Source organism: Salminus brasiliensis, chromosome 1 (assembly GCF_030463535.1).
Source record: "Salminus brasiliensis chromosome 1, fSalBra1.hap2, whole genome shotgun sequence".
Classification (NCBI taxonomy): domain Eukaryota; kingdom Metazoa; phylum Chordata; class Actinopteri; order Characiformes; family Bryconidae; genus Salminus; species Salminus brasiliensis.
In genome coordinates, this window is record NC_132878.1 from 89,064,867 (window position 1) to 89,080,692 (window position 15,826).

At 39.3% G+C, this 15,826-nt stretch overlaps 1 protein-coding gene across 1 annotated transcript in view; it reads left to right on the plus strand.

Moving 5' to 3' along the window:
* Positions 1 to 4,245: 4,245 nt before the first annotated feature.
* The window catches only part of LOC140566526 (uncharacterized), a 46,318-nt gene continuing 34,737 nt past the window's right edge, over positions 4,246 to 15,826 (plus strand). The window contains exons 1-4 of the mRNA XM_072692295.1: positions 4,246 to 4,375; positions 7,542 to 7,701; positions 7,864 to 7,935; positions 9,952 to 10,028. Coding sequence (XP_072548396.1) covers positions 4,313 to 4,375; positions 7,542 to 7,701; positions 7,864 to 7,935; positions 9,952 to 10,028 — 372 coding nt within the window. The 5' untranslated portion in view covers positions 4,246 to 4,312. The remainder of the gene's footprint in view (positions 4,376 to 7,541; positions 7,702 to 7,863; positions 7,936 to 9,951; positions 10,029 to 15,826) is intronic.

A 15,826-nucleotide genomic window follows, 5' to 3' on the forward strand; every position in this document is an offset into this window, starting at 1 on the left:
TGACCAACGCTGCTGGGAGGTTTCTTTTTTGTATATTTATTTATTATCTTTACTCTATCAGTAGCTTTCACACAGTGGCTGATCTGTGTACATGCATAAATACATGTGTCTGTTGGTCTTTGTATGTATTTAGCTAAATATGCAAACTTTAGCATGTTACTTTCTCTCTTTCTTCCTCATACTCTCTCTCTCTCTCTCTCTCTCTCTTTCTCCATTTAACTCTACTTTCCTCATCCTTTCACACTGGTTTTCTCCTCTGGCATGTTGAGGATATTGAAGTGCAACTGGAGATCATTTAGTATAGATAAACAAATCAAAAGAGTCTTGGTCCCCAGTGCGGTGTGGGTGGTGGTGTGGGCTCTACTGACCTGGGCTCAAAGCTAAAATAGTAGAATGATAAACTGGTGACAGGGTCATGGGCATGGAGGTCCATGGAGGCCCCACCTCACAACTTACAGGACTTAAAGGATCTGCTGGTAACATCTTGCTGCGAGATACCGCAGGACACCTTCAGCAGTCTCGTGGAGTCCATGCCTTGAATGGTCACATCTCTTGTGGACCTACTCAGTGCTAGGCAGGTGGTGCTAATGTCAAAATGTGTAATTTGGACCTTTCACTGGGAGATCACGAGTTAGATTTCCACCGATGTCACAGCCATCCAAGGCCAGGAGTCAGAGGGCATAATTGACCTCACTGCCTCAGAGTAAATAGGATGGCCGTCCCTTTCCCCCCATCACTCAGTGCAAGGCTATCCAGCACAGGTGTCTGTTAGCTGACATGACAGAATGGACAAGAAGTACTGTTCTCCACCAAGCTCCTCCAGAGCTGCCCAGTGACATTAGTAGCAGTTGAAAAAGACGGGGTGGCGCTTCATATGTCTCAGAGGAAGCACATGCTAGCATTCACCCTCCCAGTGCTAGCAGCAACGTGCACAGATTCATATATTGGTGGTGTGGCTTTCTTCAGACGGATTTTCATCAGTGAAGTCATGCTGTAATTCTATTTTTATCATCTGGATCAAGCTGAGCAGTCAAAGCAAGCTCTATATAACTTCAAACTACACCTTTACCTGCAAAGAATGGCTCACAGGCATAATTCCCAACTGTCAAGCGTCTCTGAAAGGTCTTGAGGAACGCTTGAACAGATGATGCTGTTTGCATGGTGTAAATTCAATGTGGCTGGCACATAGCCTCCCTGACACACAGCAGTTCACCTTGGTACAAGCATGGCTGCATAAAATCTCTAATTTACATGAATTACTGGGCATGTAAGACACAGTTCCCCCTTAGGCAATGCCATTAGCATTGTATACATAATTAAAAAATGTTACTGGACCTTATACAAACGCTGGCGTGAGCCCCTATAGCATGATCTGGCATTTTGGGCCACGAGGAAGTTGGAGCATGCTTCGACCCCAACCTTTTACCTCATGTCTCTGCCACGATTTTAAGATAATCTGTGTATAAATGTACTGGAAGTCCTATTTCCATGTTTTTCACCTGTTTTCCAACGGATAGCATGTAGTATTGAAGCTGAAGCCACTGAAGCTGCAGCTGGGGGCAGCTAATGTTGACCCTAGAGGTCATCCGTGGTATTGCAGGGAAGTTTGACCCTGGTTTTGACTCCTGAGAAACACCTACTATAAATTCATAAATTTAAGACATTTAGTATGCATTAAATGGCGAAAATAGCAAAATATAATATTTATTGTGTTGTATGTTTTGAGAAATTATAACATTGGAAATGTATTGAAACATATATTATATTATATCTTATGTATATTATAAATTAGCTATCCCGAAAGACCTAAATGACAAATTGGGCTTCTTAAACTATGTAAGGGTGGCACTGCCCATCCAGGTTATTTCCTTAAACCGTGTGTAGGTTTGTGCTTTATTATCCTACATGCTACGTGCTACAATTATCTACAGATATGATGTAGCCTTACAGTAAATATACCTTGTTCTTAAAGGGGGGCATTTCTTTCTCATTCTCATTTCCCCCCCTACATGTATTTCCCCACATTGGGAATAGCATAGAAAGGAAGGTGAATTTCCCCTCTAAGGCTTGGGAAATACACCCCAGTCTCAAAGGACCCCTGAGTGGTAGACAGATCTTCCTCTACGAGGAAATTAAATGCAGCTTCTGGAGCTCCAGCCCATCAGCGGCCCCAGCGCCCGAGAGAGTGAATCCCACTGGAGCTCGGCCTAAATCTGCTCTGGAGAGTGGTGAGCACAGAAACATCTGGAGGAGAAAAGACTCTATATGGGAACACGGCAGTTAGTACTCAAGCTGAAAAATTTGGAGGGTCCTTAAAATGCAAAACACTAACCCTGGCCTACAAAGCCAGAAATGGACCAACCCTTTGTACCCAGAGTCCCTCGAGCTTCAAGTACGGCTCAGCCTGACCTGCCATCCCTCAAGATGTATGGAAGACAGGCATCTAGGCTCTTCTCTGTTCAGGCACCGAGGTGGTGGAATGAGGTTCCCCTGGGTGGCCAAACAGCTGAGTCACTCAGACAGACACTTAACTCAGAGCTGATTCTGCAGTTCTTACAGGCCTGTGAGTGCACTTATGTGTCTTACTTCGATTTCTCTGATGTTCATGGTATAGTGTTTATATCTGGCTCATGAGTATTGTGCATCTTTTATGTCTGGGTATCCATACTGACTTTTTTATTTGCCTGTATCTAAGCTTGAGGTTGATCTTTAAGCTCCAGCCTATTCACTCTAGCTAATGCTATTTTCTGAATGAACAGTGAGGTCCCCCCGGATAGGTGAGTGTCAGCTTCTCCTGAAACCGTCTATAGATCATAAAAAAAATAACAATACAGTGATGTTGTTACAGAGCCAAATACAAAGCTATGCTATGCTATATGCTAGATGGCGCTTGCTGCAGTAACCCACTGCCGTCAAAGAAAGGCTTGGTGAAACAAGCCCCCAGATTGTTATGAAAGTGTGTATACTATACATTATGGTAAAAGTGTGTGTGTTTGGGGGCAGTTGCTGACAGGACGTGAATGTGATTAGTTGGGAAATAAATTGATTACATTTACTAATAGTTCAAAGATACCTCTAAGCTTTAGACATTACTAAGAACAAGTCAATAAGGTGACCAAGTATTCTAGAAAGAGGTGGGTCTTCAGTCTGCGTTTGAAGACAGCGAGCGACTCGGCTGTTCGGACACCCAGGGGAAGCTCGTTCCATCACTTTGGTGCCAGGACAGAAAAAAGGCTGGACGCTTGTCTTCTGTGGATTTTGAGGGATGGCGAGTCGAGCCGAGCCGTACTTGAAGCTGGAAGGGCTCTTGGTGCGGATGGGCTTGTGTGCAGCAGTGGAGTGACATGGCTGTACTTAGGAACAAAATGGATGATTAAATAAAATTAATAAATTAATATTATAAAATAAATATTATTGAAAAACTATTTTCTTTCTGTATTTAGGAGAAAATTGAGGTTTTAAAAATAAAAGGTTCGATAATTACTGAATATTATGATTTTTAATTCAAAATTAAAGTCAATTAAATGTCATCTGAGCTGTTTTCCATTTGAATTTAGACTGTTATTAGTTATTAAAAGGAATCATCTTGATTCCGCAGACCAAATTACACGCCATAGCACAGTACAACATGACCATATTCACCATTTGTGTTGGACATAGATGGAATTTGGCCTCTGCCGTAAAACCATCCGTGCAGTGAACCCACACACATACATACATAATGCTGCATTCCTTTAAAAATGTAAGATCACACAAAAGTTTAACTTAAACTTAAATGTGTAAATCACCCATCATTTAGTAGAGCCTTATATGGTGACAGAAATGGAGTGTGTGGCAAACAAGTAAGACAACCAGCTTTTAGGGGAACTGGTGCTGATGAGATGGAATAAAAAAATCAAATCTGTCCTAGTTAACTGTCTGTCTGTCTGTGATGGGTTTGGGCCTATGGAATGACCCAGAGATTGGGACCGCAAGAGGAAGCCTTAGGTATATAGGATAGGAAAATACAGGCCGAAGGAAATCAGGCCCAGAGGGAGCAGTATATTTTAAATAAACAGCAAGTGATGCTTTAAAATGTGGCCCTCGATCACTTTCTCTGCACACTTAGCCTTTTCAAATCTGATTTTAATGTAAGTGCTGTTAAAAAGGTGGTGAGATTAGCCTCAGCTACACTAGCTAGTGCACATGTGAGAGAGAGAGAACAGAGAACGCGTTTTGGTCTTCGTCGGCCACCGTCCCGAGGAAGCCCCTTCTCCTCCCAGCCGCTCTCATTGAATCGGTCTACAGCTCAGTTCAGCGGCACGCAGAGGAAATGTGGCGAAGGAGAGCAGCCGGCCAGGAAGGCAGTGAAAGCCCTCAGTCTGACAGGAGAAAGGTTGTGAACTCAGTGTTTGGCGCTGCTCGGTGTAATTCTGCGGGAGTTACGGAGCTACAGTGCGAGCTTCCTGTCGAATCTCCTGGTCCACCTTAAAGTCTGTGCAGCAGTGCAGGGAGGGGGAGGGGCGGGGCTGTAGGACAGCCACTGTCACCGCAGCACGATTTAAGGTGGAACGGACAATTTAACAAGCAACCAAAATCAGTCTCATATTTTATTATCAGGTGCTAACAGCAGACATTTGCCCTCACAGGACCCTCAGGCTAGAGAGAGACTGATGTATATGTAATATTTCTGTCTTTGTTGAATGCTTTTTTAATGTTAATATCTATAATTCAATATATGCTATAATTGACTCAGTATCTACTCTAAATGATTCAGTATCTGTTAGAACTGATCTGGATCTGCTTCAGATGACTCCGTAACTCGTATAAGTGGTTCAGCAGTTACTATAAATGATTCTGTTTCTATTATAAATGATTCAGTCCCTTCTATAAACGCTGAATCGTCTACTATAAATGATTCAGTATCTACTATAAATGATTCAGTATCTACTATACATGATTGAGTATCTATTATAAATGATTCAGTATCTGTTATAACTTATCTGGATCTGCTTCAGATGATTCAGTAACTCGTATAAGTGCAGTTATTATAAATGATTCTGTTTCTAATATAAATGATTAATTCCCTTCTATAAGCGATGAATCGTCTACTACAAATGATTCAGTATCTACTATACATGATTCAGTATCTACTATAAATGATTCAGTATCTATTATAAATTATTCTGGATCTGCTTCAGATGACTCAGTATCTACTCTAAATGAATCAGTATCTGTTATAATGTATCTGGATCTGCTTTAGATGACTCAGTATCTACTCTAAATGATTCAGTATCTTTTATAATGTATCTGGATCTGCTTCAGATGATTCAGTAACTAGTATAAGTGGTTCAGCAGTTACTATAAATGATTATGTTTCTATTATAAATGATTCAGTCCCTTTTATAAACAATTCATCGTCTACTGTAAATGACTCAGTATCTGCTATACATGATTAAGTATCTATGGTAAATTTACATTTAAGGCATTTAGCAGATGCTCTTATCCAGAGCAACTTACAAATGGTTCAGTATCTATTATAACTTATTCTGAATCTGCTACAGATGACTCAGTATTTACTGTAAGTGGTTCAGAAGTTAATTATGATTAACTTAAATTAAGTTAAATGATTCTGTTTTTATTATAAATGATTCAGTCCCTTCTATAAACGATTCATTGTCTACTATAAATGACTCAGTATCTGCTATACATGATAAAGGTAAAGGTAAAGGTGCACGTATTTGATTCAGTATCTACTGTAAATGATTCTGTTTCTATTATGAATATACTATAAATACTTTAGTAGCTACTTTAAATGACTCAGTATGTACTACAAATGGTTCTGAATTTACTGTAAATAAATAATATAATTATACTTTTTAATGTTAAGACCTATAATTCAGTAACTGCTGTAAATGACTCCGCATCTACTATAAATGATTCAGTAACTTTTTAAGTGGTTGCTTGTATCTTTTAGTAAGTAGCCTGCAGTGAGTGACTGCCAAAAGAAGGTGTCTTTTCTTTTTTTTATAGTGAAATTAAACGAATCCCAGCATTGGATTTGGGAAAGATCACCGGTTTCTGAATGAATTACCCCCCCCCCCTTAAAAAAGAGAAGATCGGCATGAGCATGTAACTGTCTGAACTGAAGATCTAGGAAAATATGAGGTTTCTTTTTACTCTGATAGACAGCAGCAAGATTTCTGAGATGTAGGAGAGAGCAGTAGAGGAATTACACTGATCTGATGTGAATATTCGTGAGCTGAGACTGATGTAAGACCTAAAAGAGTTAAGCCACCTTTGAGAATTTGAGACTATTTTTCTACAAAGTGAGAAAACCCAAGGGTTGCTTCTCAGGAACTGAATTTCAGAAACAGGTTAAATCTCACTTGGATTTTAAACAGGACTTTACTGGCTAGGCCTGTAAATACTCCAGCAACACGACTGTGCCTGATACTCATGTACCAGCACCATGCAGACTATCATGTCAGTTGTAACCTGCGTACCTGTACCTGGGTAACATCTGGATAGCAGTGTATCTGTGGTCAGAAACTGAGAAATGATAAACGGGAAAGAGGGTGGATGAAAAATTGTCCATGACAAAAGATGGGCTCCAGTATAATTGAGCCTATAAGGTTGGTGAGCATCACAGTGTGTGCAGTGAGTGGTAGTGCAAAGTAGATGTTTAAAGGGGAATTTCACATATGTTTCAAAATTTCCGCATTTTCACTCATTGAGATTGTAGATAAACCTACAGGCATAGATTTCTTTTCACAGTGGTGGTGATTGGATTCAGGGGTCACAGCATCTACAACACAAGTATAGCCATTTTAGTGTGTCCTCTGAGTTTTGTATGTAATACTGACGGTTTCCCTTTTTCTTCCAGTTTGGTACAGCCAGTTAACCCACCCGTTCGTAGCTCCCCTTAGTACTAGCAATGCTCCCCACACTAGCAGGGTGAACTTAACGCGTCTCCTCCAGTACATACAATGCATCTTTTCGAGCTGCTGCCGATGTGACATTACTGGGCAACCGACACGCTCAGAGGGAAGCGCTGGTTCCCCAGCTAACAGATGCCTGTGCTGCCCAACGTTGCTTTAAAAGTGATGAGGGGAGAGAGCGCCATCTACCCACCTGGAGAGAGCATGGTCACTTGTGCTCTCTCTGACTCCGGCTGCTGATGGCGAAGCAGCATTGGCTCAGGATGGCTTCAGATTCTTAAGTTAAAATATTTAATGAATGATTTTCTTAATTGCAACAAGAATAATTATAACTGCATAAGTAAAAATCCATACAAAATGTATTTGCCAGCTCATAAAATTAACATTTTGTCTTATTAAGTGAAAGTTCCTTTTAATCTTCCTGTCTTCCTGTAGTGCGTGTCACTATATCTAGTACTTGTGCATCCATAACAGCAGCAAAAAGAGAACTTCACTTCATTTTCTCCTCACTACCGGCTGGTATGTTCTTTGTAGTGCCGATCGAAGGAGGATGTTGGAGAAGCTGAACTCTGAGCTAAATCTAACCCGATCTCTGTTGAATTTGTTATTTCTTACCTGCAGGCAGCAGAGGAGCCTACTACTGTGAAACAACAGCAGGCGAAGGGGAGCTGCTGGGACACGGTGGTGTTATTAGGGAAAATTCTGCTTCTTGTTATCTTTGTACCACCTTTCCTCAACTACGCCTCACTTCAAAAAGAAAGAGAAGAGCTTATACCGAAAGGTAAAGGTTCGCATTCACCTTTGCTGTGTGCAGTAACTTCACCTTGAATTGCCTGACAAAATGACTGTACTGCAGTGAAATGAGACTCTGTAGGTAAAGTTTTTAGAACTACTATATAGAAATGTTTTTTTAATTCATGACTTGCGTATGTTTTCTTTCTAGATGCACAATTGATAGATATTGGTCTAGGCCAGAGGATCAGCCTCGTCTGCAAAGGACAAGGACAACCAGTTGGTAAACACATATCTTTGTTTTGTTGGAAATGTCTTCATTCATGCACTTGAATATTTCAGAGAGTGACGAAGGTAGTTGAGAGTCAAGTCAGAGGTAGAGAGAGACAAGTCATCACATCAGTATACATCTTCCCAGCCAGTGGTTCAAAAACATATTCAGAAGTAGAAGCAAAAACAGGCTCCAAAAACAGTTTGTAATGTGTTATAAAGGTAGCAAATATAAACTAAAGCTGAAAACGCATGGCAATGCATGGGGTCCAAGCACGAATGAGGCCTAATGGTATAATGGGCCTTTATTAGAAACAGAAAAAAATCATAGGGATAACGATTGGGAAGATGAGTTTATCAGGTCTCCATATGCTAAGATTATTGATCCTGGACATTCAAATGAAATTGTATACAGATTACATTCTTGACATGTGTATTGTGACATACAGCTATAGAGTTTGAACAAATAAGCAAAAATGCTGGACAATCAGTGATGTTTCTGACAGGTTAATAATGGAAGTTGCATTTTTCTGCAGTAGCGTCAAGCTGTGAACCTTTACATTTAACAACTATCTTTATTGGCATTATCTAATTATTGCCATTATCCTCAATCAGGTGCTTTCTGTAGCTGCTGGTTGGTCATATATGTGCAGCTTTGACTGATCAGCAGATACAGCAGACCCATTATACCCATACTGTTTCAGTTCATGTATGCTTTGGGGATATCTTGGCTAAATGCTCAGAGCATGTTTAAGTATGTCAGAAGGTTTGAAGTCAGCATTACATAATTCCATATTCTATGTGTTTTGGGAATACATTGAAAATAATGCCATACGCCACACATTTTGGAAATAAATCAGGAATAGTGTCATGCACCACACATAAAAGAATGACAAAAACTTGAGAATAAAGTCAAACACTTGACACTTTGAGAACATCATATTATTAAAGCCACACACACGCCACATTTTGGGAATACCTCAGTAATAAAGTCACACATTGCACATTTTGGAAATACCTCGGTAATAAAGCCACACACTGCACATTTTGGGCATACCTCAGTAATAAAGCCACACTGCACATTTAAGAATCTTGACTAAATGCTGTGTTTTAGACCATTACAGTATTTACTGCAGACTCTTAATTACTTTGTTAAAAAATCACTTCGGGGAACAATCAGATTAACAATTATTTATTATCTCCCAGATGCAATCGATCAGTCAAGACATATTTGACTTCTTTAGTTTAGAATGGGAAACACTAAGCTAACATTGCTAACAAACACTTGACTTGTTCATCACCATTCATCAATTTTTTCCCCTATTAATTTATTTGCTTCAAAAATTGGATTAGATAGATAGATAGATAGACCTCATTTAAACATTTAAGCTAAAATTAGAACTGTGTTATCATCTGCATAACATCTGGATCACCCCACTACCAATAATCATATTCAGTTAGTGCAACACCTGGTCTCTTGTGGTTCAAAACAGTACTAAAACACAGCAGAGTTCAATAAATAGCTTATTTTATTGTTGATGATAACTACAGAAAGCAATTCTACTGCCAAGCACAGTAGCTTAACAGTTGGTTGAGGTTAGCAAGCAGCAAAGATCTCAAGAAATATAGCATGAACAGCGCAGTGTATATAATTACTTAATAACTTGCACTGATGCTGAATTATACAACCTTAAACATGGTTCATACCAACAGGAGCGCTTCCAGGGATTTTGTGCCCCATGAAAAGATATTATATTGGGCCATAAACAACAATTCTTCAACAACTTCTAACAATTCTGCCAAAATACACTCAATCAATACAGATTTATGTATTGTCAGTCACAGGCCTTTAGAATCACCCCCCCCCCCCCCCCCCCCCCCAACTTGGCCTCCCTGCATACAGTCAACCATCTGTTTGTTTTACAGTGCAGAATTTCTTCTGCCTCTCTGTTGTGAGTTTTCATGCAGGAATGATTGTCTGGCTTTGATTCTGAGAACTAAACCGCCTTTCTTCTCCACTTCTTCGCAGTAATCCTAGATGCTCCGACGGGGATGTCTTCAGACATTTGGTATCACGTGCAGGAAAGTGTTTCACAGGCTACAAAGGCAAGTTCAATCCATTTGTTGACATTGCACTGGCCACTTACCGATGCAAACAATTTACCTTTGTGCGGGAGGACTGTTGCAACACACAATGCGTCTCCTCACATTTTTTTTTCTTTTGTGGACGTGGTGTTTTTATGCGCTGCTGATGTGGGGAATGTTTTCAGATGTGTAGCTGAAGCTGTGTCCTCTAGAAGCGCTTATGTAACGAGATACAGCGTATGGCCCAGGGCAGGCTGTTCTGAAAATGAAGCTTTTTTTGTAGTTGTAAATTGTTTGTGGCATTGCGAGGTCTAGAAAAGCTGGACCTTTTGTGTGTGTATGTGTGTATGTGTGTGTGTATGTGTGTAATGGGACCACCTGGTGCTAGAGTAGGAGGAAGATGTAAAGATGAAGGCCACCTACAAGAAGGAGCAAACAAAGCAGCTTTACAATAATGATCCACGTTGTGAATCAGTGACTAACATTTTAGTCACCGATTTAGTCATTTTATCCAGGCAATAATGGAATCACGGAGTTATGTTTTTCCCAATAGTGGTTTATGCTGCTCTGTGATTCATGACCTGGCTACACTAAAACTCTTTAAGCTTTTCAAAGTTTAATATATTAGAAAAAAAGCTTTGTTTCGGTTGTTAGATTTTTCTTGGGAATAATGCCATAAATCACACATTTTTTTAAATAATACCATACCCCACTCATTTTGGGAATACTTTGGGAAAAATGCTGTACTCCACACAATTTGAGAATACTTGGAAGTATTGTGATACACCACACATTTTAGGAATGCTTTGGGAATAATGCCATACACCACCCATTTTTAAAATAATACCATATACCACACATGTTGGGAATACCTTGGGAATAATGTCAAAACAGCACATTTTGTGAATACCTTGGGAATAATGCCATAAATCACACATTTTTAACATAATACCATAGACCACACATTTTGGGAATACCTTGGGGAAAATGCTGTACTCCACTACTGGAAGTAGTATCATGCACAACACATTTTGGGATTACCTTATAAATAACATCATACCAAGTGCATATTGGGAATATCTTGGGAATAGTGCTATACCCCACATTCTAAGAGTTTATTGGGAATAACATCATACACCATACACCACACATTCTGAGAGTTTATTGGGAATAACATCATACACCATACATTTTGGGTCCATCTCAGGAGTCATGTCATTTATCAAACCTTTTGAGAATACCTTGGGAATTATGCCATGCGCCACACTTTTAGGAAGTGGCAGTGTACTGTTAACATTTTAAAATGTGTGACTGTGAAGAACTTTTGATGGTAAAGATGTGAAGCACTTTTTAAAGAGAACAGGTTAGGAATGTGTCATGAATCTGACCTCCACATAACCATCTGTTCATTAGCACAGTTAATAATGCATGTTAATAGAACAAAATCTGCAATTAGTTAATTACAGGAGATTGCAGTTTATGCTTTCGCTTTAGTGCAGGACTGTGTGCGTCACATGTAGCTCTTTTCAGGCATAAACAGCAGCGCTCGCGTCAGACGAGTGCGCAAATCCATTAGAAATCAGAAATGTGGTAGTGGTGCTGTGAGCATGGTGACTAATGCTCAGATATTGGAGTTAAAGGACTTATAAAGTCAAGCTAAAAGCAAGGGAAGGACACAAAACAGAATTTATTTTTATTATTATTATTAATTATGATCTTAATGTTGGTTTTTGTAGGAATACTTGCACTTCCAATGTTCATTATCCAAAAGGCTGCGATAAGTAAACACAGTCCACTCCTTGCTTAGAGCCACTTTTACTTATTGGTTCATATTATGAAGCACTAACAAGGCATTCTCAGGCTTTTGATTGGGTAAGGTGGGAATTGTCACTGTGAGACTGTGACATCTCCAACAGTCAGAGGTCCGATTTTCAATCTAATCAAATCGAATCAAAATGTGAGATATATGATTTTCATTGGACAGCATGGATTTTTGAGAGTGTGGAGGTAGTGTGGAGGTATCAGCAGTGGCCAGTCGCAGCTCAGTGCCGTACGACTGCCATGCCACCTCGCATCAGGACTGCACGCAGAGCTCCACAGATTGCGGCTGACAGCCTGCCAGCCTGCCCTCTTGCTGTTCACCCGAGCAGTGACGCTCGCCTTAATAAGGGCCAGGGCTCACAGCACGCATGTCCAGAACACCACGAGTGCATCCCATGATGCTTTCCCTTATAGGGCAGCCCCCCCTCCCCCAATCATTTCATCAGTTTGGTCAGTTGCACGAGAGCCTCCATGAATCACTCCATAGTCTGTTTTTTTTATCTTGCATGGTTTTATACATTATATTACAGTTATTTTCATCCACGCCAGCTGATTGGTTGAGAAGCGTGCTGTGCAGTAGCTGTGCAGTAGCTGTGCAGTAGCTGTGCAGTGAGTGGAGTTTGTGTCTATGATGCAGCAACAAGTCACTTATTAAGGAACTATAATTTGGTGGGAGGAAATGCTAATAGTTTGTTCACGGCTCACTTTATTAATTTCTTACTTTATTTATTTTCTGAACTGTGATATAAAAGCATTACAACACGAGGTTGTGTGTTATCGTGAAATAACAGCACAGCTGTGATAAAATACAATATTTACCTTCGGCTCGTGTCACACTCCCTCTCGTATTTTATTGCTTAAGCAGCTACTATTAATTAGCGACTATTCTGACACTTATACAGTAGACCTGAAGCAACTGATAATATTGTGAATTGGCATCTGAAGGTGGCATCTGTTGCATTTTGCAATCCCGTTGGACAATTTGGAAGTCAGAAAAGCCTTAAGTAAGATGCACAAAAGAAATGGTATTTGTATCATATTCTGTTTGTTTTCGATGTAGTGAGTGTCCATTTCGGGGGTCTGTCGAGTATGAATTCTCTTGGAAGGTCTTGCCACTGCAGCACTTTGACTTGGTCACTTCAAAACCTTGTTTATTTTTTGAGCCATTTAGAACCGACCTTACTGGGATCATTGTCTTGCTGCACACCCCCATTTCCCTTGAGCTTTAGATCAGGGACTGAAGGCCTATACTAAGGCATTTCCATAGTATCACACTACCACCACCATGTTTGACATTTGATATGGTGTCTTTGTAAAATGTGAAATAAGCCTGATCATCTACATTGCTTTAGATACATGATATGGACAAAAGTATTGGGACACCTACTCGTGCATTGTTCCTTCCAAAATCAAGGGTATTTATAAAAAAAAAAAGAAAGAAAGAAAGAAAAACAAAGTAGTTGGAGTAACTGTCTCTACTGTTTAGGAGCTTGCTGTGAGGATTTGATTGCATTCAGCTCTTTTTTATTTACTAATTGTATTTACTCCATAGCTCAATACCCTCTAGCCCAGGCCTGGGATTAGGCATGGTGCCAATAGGTTCATGCTTTTTGCAGTCATTAAAAGGGGTGTCCAAAAATATGTGGACATTTACTGTATTATCTGGGGTCTTTAAAGGCTCTCTAGTTCACTTCACATCGTGGTCTTGGAGCAGTTTTGGTAGGCCTATCCCCATGAGTATTCCCCATAAGGAGATAATAGGTCTTACTATGTTCGCTGGAGTTCCACAGACAGAAATGTTTTTTCCAGACTGATTTATTTTGAAGAACTATTTTTTCTCAGCTTTTCCAGAACTTTTGACTCTGTGAGTTGGTGACCTGCTAGCATCCTTCACACTGCTGGAGGAGTTCTATTTAAGGGATGTTTCGATGGCTGTAACATAGCTGCCAGTAATGATGTCTGGATTGTAAAAAAGTAACTGCCCCCTTAAAAACTCAGAGACTCAGAGTCATTTGGTGTTGGATATTGTCTTTTTGTCATTCAGTGAATAAAATGATCATTTAAAAGCTTTATTTGATCGGTTTTAAGGTCTGAAATGATTGTGTGATCAAATACAGCACTGCTTTTTTTACCCATAGGGAATGTGCCTGGCTGGCATTTCACTAAGCTGTGGCTTAAAGCTGTTGCTTGTTTGAAATAGTCACTAAAAATGATCAATAATGAGTTGGGAAACTAATAAAGACTAATAAAGGGATAATATTTCTTGTAGTTATGATCAGGAGATGGAGATGTTTGTGTTGATTAATTATTGCCTGAGATTGCTCCCAGTCTGTTTTCTGAGCTAAATATAACACACCATTTGTTTAGCTTGAGTCAGTCTAACCAGCCATCCAAGAAAGCATTCATCAGAGGCACTGAATCATGCACCAGGACCCCATCATCATCATCATCATCATCAGCATCAGATCTGCTCTCTTTACAGCGTCTTGTTTAAGCAACACAAGCCTTGTGTGGATCATTTTACTTACATCTTAGGAGCAAGATATGGACATAAAATGTGATACTTGATAAAGCTATTGGAGATTACAATGATGAAGCACTAAATTTAAATATTTAATTATTACAATAGAGCATTTTAGTTTATATTCTCTAATCTAAACTCTTAACATCTTCTTTAGCTGCAAATAAAATGAATAAAAATGAATAGAAATAAATAAAAAATGCTGCTAATAAAACAAAACTTAAAGAAGTGCCATGACCATTTTTTAAAATGCTAAAAGCTACCTATAGCCATTTTTTACATGCTGTACTGTTAAAAATGTTAAAAATGAATACAAATTAAAAAGGGTAAACATAAAGAAGAAGAAAGTAATGCTGCCTTCTGTTTGATGTGGGGTGTGGAAATATCCCAGTTCCAACTAGAAATTTCATCTGAAACGCCCCCACAGGTTGGATTTCTTACTCGGAAAGTGGAGAGAGCCTCACCAACCCCTAAATTCAGCACCACAGCAGTAAAAGCTGTACTATTACACAGTGTATTAGCACTGCTATCTCTGGGCCTTGTTAAATCAGTTGTACACACAGTACTATCCAACTTCTCTCAGTGACATGATTCCATGGTGTTTAGATGGACAAAATATTGTATAATGCGAGATCAACTGGTACCGCTGACAGAAAACGTGGGACATATGTTGGTTAGATTCGCTATAAAACACAGATAAAGCAGATAAAGCTTACTGTTTTTTTGGAATTAGAGTACAGTTATAGGAAGTTTTAACTTGGGTGTTATATCATTTCCAGGTCCGACATCCGACATCTGAGGCAAATGCAGCAAGACTAAAGAAAGTTAAATAAATGATCCAGAGTTTATATGTAATAACTTGCACTGCGCTAGCAGAGTAGTCGGTTAGCTATGGCTAGAACGATAAATACCACTGTTCTATAAGTTAAATGCACACAAATGACAGTAATGTGCACAAACAACCAGCAGCTGTTCTGTTAATGATAAAGAATTATGGACCATCCAGTACTGATTCTGTCTTCTCTGTCATGATTATTGAAGATCACCTTAACTCGGGAACCTTGGGATCATAATGATCTCAGAACTATTGAAGTATACACCTATAACCTTAATGTACAATTCTTGACTTCTATTATATATAGAATAATGTTTTTATGATTTTTTTCTGTTCACACAGACAGACAGACAGACACTTTACTGTTCCTAAAAGAAATTTGGCAACCAGTAGCAGTAGCAACAATACAAAACAGTAATACAATACAAAAATAAGGGTAGTACAGTATAAAAAAGAAGTAGTCCAGGCTCAGCAAAAGAAATGAGCTATGGATGAAACCATCAACTATAGATACATATACCTTCCTTATTACAATGAGGCATGAATTAATTATTAACTTTAACTTATAACATATTACATTTACATTTAATGCTCTTCTCCAGAGTGCCTTACAAAAGTGCCTTACTGTTTACTCAAGAAAAA